The following is a 5,621-nucleotide window of genomic DNA, read 5'->3' on the forward strand; positions in this document are numbered from 1 at the left end:
CTCAGCTCCAGGTCCCTCTCCAGCGCCGCCTCGGCCTCATCCTCTGGCTCCCACCGCTCCCTCTGGGACCCGCAGGGGCTCTGGCTCCTCTCCAAAGCGAGTTGTGGCAGCAGTATGTGGGTGCCAAGCTCAGGGTCCTCACGGGTGTCCGAGCCCTGCGCCCAGTGAAGTGGAGCCTCGGCTTCCAATGTCTCCGGCTCCGCTTCGCTGCTGCATCTGCTCTCGTCGAGTGGGGGCTCGTCGGGGGGATTCGGGGTCAGGAGAGAGCTGCGGCGAGGCTGGGCCCCCACTTCTCCACTTGTCCCGAGACCTTCACTGTCCCTTGAGGCCCCTGCATAAGGCCAAACGCGGTTCCCCCCGGCGGGGGCATCAACAGACGCCTCCTCTGAGCTCCGGCTGCTCGCCACCCTCCCCACCCTGTGGATCCTGGGGAACACGACCGCGAACTTGGGATCCGGAGTGGGGTCCTCGTCCTCAGAAGGGTCGTTGCGGGCTGGGCTCTTCGCAGCCTGCGAGGAGCTCGAGCTGCAGCCAGGGGGAGCCCTCGGCCGCCCTCCCAGCCCTGCAACGCCCGCCAGGCGCAGCGCCAGGCGGCGCTTCAGTCGAGGCCCGCGACCCTGCCCCTCGCCGGCCCGCGGCCCCGCCCCCTGCCCCTCGCCGGCCCGCGGCCCCGCCCCCTGCCCCTCGCCCGCCCGCAACCGGAGCCGATGCCACAGCCACCGGAGGAGGTTCAGGGCCTGCGCCACGCGCAGGAACCGCTCTTTGAGGTTGGCGCGGCGGGGACCGGGGGCCTGGGGAGTGGGGCCTGGTGGGGGCCTCGCGCAGAGCCTGTGGACCCCCACGAGGGCGGCCAGCGGCGCTGGGTCCCCAGGCCCGTCTGCCCCTCCACCCCCCGCTTCGCTCTCGCCGGCCGCTGCTTGCACCCGCCCCACCACCTTCCCAACGTGGCGGCGCCGAGTCCGGGCAGACGAGGCCTGGGCTCCGCCTGTCTCGGCGCCCCCCGGCCCCGCCTCCCGCTGCACCTCCTTGTCACTCGTGTCCTGGGCCGGCTTGGGGTCCTGAGCAGCCCGCGAGCTCTGGAGGACGCACGTGCGTTTGCCGTCGAGGGGACCAGGGGCCGTGGCTTTTCTGTCCAGCTTAGCCTCTTGGGCTTCCTTGTCCGTGCTCGCCAATCCTGGGGACGCCCGTGGGCCCCGTCCAGGCCCGGGCTCCTCGGGACCGGAGTCCGTGTCTGCCCCGGAATCCTCGGTCGTTCCCTGGGTCCCTGTCTCTGACGACCCTTCCAGGCTCCGGGGACCTGCGGAGGGCTCGTCTCTGCTCTGGCCATCGCTGCTCGCGAGCTCGCCTGGCTCCAGAGCCGACTCCGACCCAGTCTGGGTGCCTCCCGAGCCCGTGTCCTTTTGCTCCCAATTGGGCCACAGCTCCGGATCCCCGCCGCTCTGGCTGCCGCTCTCCTGGTGCTCGTGGGCTTCACTGTCCGGGCAGGAGCTGCCCAGGTCTCCGCCCGACGTGTCCCCATCGAGGGTCGGAGCCGAGGGTCCCTGCCCTTTTCCTCTCCTCTTGAGGCGGCTGCGCTTGCCTGTCTTCCCTTCTCCTCCAGGGAGACTTTCTTCCTTCTGGCGCCCCGCACGGCTGTCCCCAGGCTCGCGGCTATTAGGCTCACATCCCCCACGCCGCGCGCTTCCTTGTCTTCCCTGGGTGGGTGGAGGCCCAGCCGCTGGCCGTCTGCTACCGCTGTTCCTCTCTCCCTTGGGCTTCCTGCGGCCACCTAGGGTCCCCTGGCCTCCCATGGTGACGGGCTCCAATTCCGGTCTTGCTCCCCGGGCCTTTCTTTGGCCTTTTTGGGGTTCCCCGCTGGGCAAGCCTTCTGCGCTGGCTGACCCCGGCTTCTGCTCCCCTGAGGCCAGCTTCTTGGGTCCCTCCAGGCGCTGGGGTGCTTTGCCCTTTCTCCCGCCCATGGCGGGCCCAGTGAAGAGGGGCTTCCCCACCCCTTCTTCCTCCCCTGTTCCCCAGGATGTGGCTGTCCACAGCCTCCCTCAGCTCTGAGCGGCACATCACTGCAGCTCTGCTCTGCCGGGTCTGCAGTCTCACCCTCCGCCCACGTCTCCCGCCTTACTCCCAAGCATCAATAATGCAGGTGGCGTGGGTCCTGACCCCCTCGGCCACAATAGAGTGGAGGCCGCCCAGGAAAGAGGAGACACTGCAGCTGAGGACAAAGGCCTGGGACAGGACGACAGTGCAGGGGGAATTGCTGCCAGCCAGGCCAGCCTGGCCCTGTGCCAAACAGGGCCGGGTTCAGGGTCCCCCTGGCTGCTCACGCACCAGGGGGTGAGCAGTGCCGAAAGAACCTGTCTGTGCTGTGCCCCTAGTCCTAGGGGCTCCAGGGGGCACCCACCCTCCTCCCTTAGCCCCTGGATTGCTCCAAGAGGTGGAGGCCAGGCTGACCTTGGCACACAGCGAGCACCTGAGTTTTGTTAGTTTCTTTTTGTTGTTATTGTTGTTTTAGATTGTGAAATATAATTTAAAGAGAACAGTGTAAAACTTAAACGTATACCTCCAACTGGTCAACTTGACACCCGGAGGAGCAGGGCCCCACCCGCTAGCCCAGCTTTCTTCTCCTCTTGTTTCTCACTCATTCCTTCACCTGCTTTGCTCACAGGTGTGCACGCATCCTGCGGGCTGCGGGGAGTCCTTCCTCCCTCCGGCAGCCGTCTCCTCCTCTCCTGGCCTCACCCACCGTCTGCAATAACTTTCACCTTTGGTTATTTACTGGAGCCAGGTGCCGTGCGATTTTAATCCGTACAACCCTCAGAGAGGCCCTATCATTGTGCCCCATTTTACAGATAGGTAAACTAAGGCAGAGTGAGGTTATCCATCGAAGGTTACAGGCAAAGCCAGTGTCCAGGGGTCAGGTCTGCCTGAATTCCAAGTCTAGGTGAACACTAAGGGGTCCCACCTTTGAGTGCGGAAGATCTGAGTCTCCAGGCCACGTGTCCAGCTGCTGCAGTACCTCTGGAGGCCCTGGACTCAGCAGTGACCCCTCCCACTCAGTCACGTCCCTGGCAGCGATCCTTGTCAACTCAACCTCTCAATATCTCCATCTTGCCACTACCATCGTCACCTCCCCCTGGACTGCCGCTGCAAGGATCCCCAACTCCTCCCTCCGTGCCAGCCCAGCATCTGTTAACCCACTTTCCAGAGAATACGGAGCCCTTCCATTTGTGCGCACCTATCAATAAAAATTGTTGATCTCGCGCCTTCAATATGATTTTTTTCTCAGAACTGAAATGTGCAAACTACCGAAGTTTTTGCATGTCGTAAACTATGTGAAGCTTGTCCGTAACGAGCGTGGACGTAAATCCATTTTCAGAGTCTTCATGATAATTTCTGGAGTGTGTGTGTGTTTGTTGCAGGCTTCTTGTTCAGTCCGATTAGCAAGGTTATTGCTACAGCCACGGGGCTCCCCTGAGCCATGTGATTGCTGGCTCTGCCATTTTATTCTGATGCACTGGTGATTTTGTTAGTGCTATCATCTTCAATTCTTAGTTTCTTGGTAGGAAACTTCATGTCACTTGTTCATTTGTGTGAGTCAGTTTAGCCAACCAGATAAAACAATCTATCAGTTCTCTGAAACTGGCAGTCGAAATCATACAACTCCCTACAGGCTGGTGGGGGGTGCTGGTCAGTTTCCACCCCCTCCTTGGCACCCACTTTTGGTGCATGACCCTCTGGCCTATGATTAAAGATAAAGACATCTGTGCATCAAATTCTAACTTGTTCTCCCTGACCCTGACAAAGGTCACCCCTATCACTAACCCATTAACTTCGTGGACTCACATGAGCCTCACAGCAGATCACAAGGGAATACTGCTATCGTCCCATTTCCCAGAAGAAACAGAAGCAGGGCAGGTAAGTAATTTGCCTGAGATCACATGAGTGGGATTTGCTGGGGTCTTAACTACAGTGGTCTTTAGAAGACTAAATCTCATCATGAGACATCTCTGCTTAAAGTGCTTAAAGTCCATCAGAGGCTTCTGTGGCCTCAGGATAAATCCTGGCTCTAACTGCAGGGTCCGTGGCTTTGTCCTTTATCTGCTCGGCGCCCCTTCTCTGCTTCTTGCAGAGACAGCATTCCTCTCTACTTTGGGGAGCTGTTCCTCCCCATTCCTCAGTAAGTCTCCCACCTTCTTCTAAGGAGAAACAAGGGACACTTGAGTGACCTAAGTTCCCAAATCCAGACTCTTGAGCTAGACATGCTTGGCTGCCTCAGTGCTCCCATCCTCTGCTGTGGGAGTTACTTGGTGTCCTTCCAATGGGCCCTTCCTGCTCGGGCTGGGGTGGGCTCCTGTGGCACAGGGCAGTGCCCTCACCCTCGTGAGGCTCCAGGGGATCCCAGCCTGGCCCTGGCCACTCAGTGGGCTCACATTCAGCATACTTCCTGCCAGGCACCCTCGGCTCTGCACTCGTTCCCATGGCAAGCAGACCCGTTCCTCGCACACTGCTGTCCCCTCTTGTCCTCACTGCAGAATGGTCTGCCTGGCCCACCATGCCTTCTGCCCAACCTCTAGTCACCTCCCCAGACACGTTTCTCATAAGCTCTGGGGTTCCCCTCATCCTAACATTTCCTGCACTTGGGAGGACTGTGTGACTCACATGGGCAGGGACGTCATCTTGGCCACCTCAGATCTCCAAGCGCCTGGTATATAGGTGCTCAACACAGACAGGCGAGTAAAGATAGAGCCCACGTAGAACCAAACCTCTGGCTTTTAAGGACCTTAACAGCTGTCTAATCCAGCCCCTCATCTGGGGGTAAGACCTTTCACCTCCAGGCATTGCCCCGCCCCCCCGCCTCAGAAGCACCCCATCGTCTTTCCCTGAAGTCTGGAAGAAGCCACCAGGTCTGAGACACTGTAGGTGTCTTCCCCTTCTGACAGCAAAGGGTCTCCCTTTGCCCCAACCCAGTGATGGGGTCCGACTCCAGAGGGCTAAGCCCTGCTGTTTACTGCGAGAGAGAGAGAGAGAAGGTGTGGTGGGTCGGACACGACCAGGTGCGGTTTGTTCTCATTCAGACGGCTTAAGAAACGGATTCTCCTCAGCGCCAGCCTGGTCCAGGGAGCAGGCCGCAGGCAAAAGGCTGGGAATCAGCTAACGATCATTTCCACGTACGCAGCAAATTTCTGCACCATTCCAAAATTAAAGTTGTTGGACCAGTGAAGAGGTAATAAGGTGTTTATTAAAAACTCTTTCACCCAGAGGCAGTTTACATTTATAATTTAAAACCCAGCCCACTACAAAAGGGGGGGGGGATAAAAACTGTGCAACATTGACAAAAGGACCGAGACAGACAGGCCCGGAGAGGGGCAGCTCAGGGCCCGGGGTCCCTCCTCTCCCGAGGCCAGGAGCAGCAGCAGGGCAGGAGCCGGGGACGCCCCCAGCCCCTAGCCCGGCCCAGGGCGGGGGCGTCCCCAGGTGGGCCAGTGCCCCGAGGAAGAGCCCTCAGTAGTGTGTTCATCGTGCAGACTGGATGCGCAGCCCGCTCCCTCCGCTGTGGAATGAGGCAGAGTGACAGCAACTCAGGGGCATCCTGGGCAGGACGGGGACTTCGGTCACCCCCCCCCCCC

General features: G+C 60.2%; 2 protein-coding genes across 10 annotated transcripts in view; both read right to left on the minus strand.

Moving 5' to 3' along the window:
• Positions 1-256: 256 nt before the first annotated feature.
• On the minus strand, positions 257-2,286 carry LOC120600357 (collagen alpha-1(I) chain-like). Its single transcript, XM_039859874.1, has 3 exons — positions 700-2,286; positions 417-525; positions 257-331 (listed from the first exon to the last, which is right to left on the minus strand). The coding sequence occupies exons 1-3, from the start codon at positions 1,956-1,958 to the stop codon at positions 257-259; spliced, it is 1,443 nt and encodes a 480-aa protein (XP_039715808.1). The 5' UTR covers positions 1,959-2,286.
• A 2,925-nt stretch (positions 2,287-5,211) lies between these two features.
• The window catches only part of LLGL2 (LLGL scribble cell polarity complex component 2), a 31,603-nt gene continuing 31,193 nt past the window's right edge, over positions 5,212-5,621 (minus strand). For 6 of the 9 annotated variants that reach the window (XR_005652139.1, XM_039859568.1, XM_039859572.1 and 3 more), the window contains one exon: positions 5,212-5,552. Coding sequence is in view for 7 of the 9 variants with exons in the window: in XM_039859568.1 (XP_039715502.1) it covers positions 5,509-5,552 (44 nt within the window). In the remaining 2 variants the exon portion in view is untranslated. The remainder of the gene's footprint in view (positions 5,553-5,621) is intronic. The other 3 variants (XM_039859574.1, XM_039859573.1, XM_039859571.1) reach the window with 1 other exon arrangement.

This window comes from Pteropus medius, unplaced genomic scaffold (genome assembly GCF_902729225.1).
Source record: "Pteropus medius unplaced genomic scaffold, Ma_sr-lr_union100, whole genome shotgun sequence".
In the NCBI taxonomy this organism is placed as follows: Eukaryota; Metazoa; Chordata; class Mammalia; order Chiroptera; family Pteropodidae; genus Pteropus; species Pteropus medius.

Coding starts and splice junctions, on each gene's coding strand:
- LOC120600357 (XM_039859874.1), bottom strand. CDS start 1,958: ATGGGCGGGAGAAAGGGCAAAGCACCCCAGCGCCTGGAGGGACCCAAG. Junction 526..699: donor TGGCTGTGGCATCGGCTCCG/GTTGCGGGCGGG, acceptor CCCTGGCTGCAG/CTCGAGCTCCTCGCAGGCTG. Junction 332..416: donor TGTTCCCCAGGATCCACAGG/GTGGGGAGGGTG, acceptor GGCCTTATGCAG/GGGCCTCAAGGGACAGTGAA.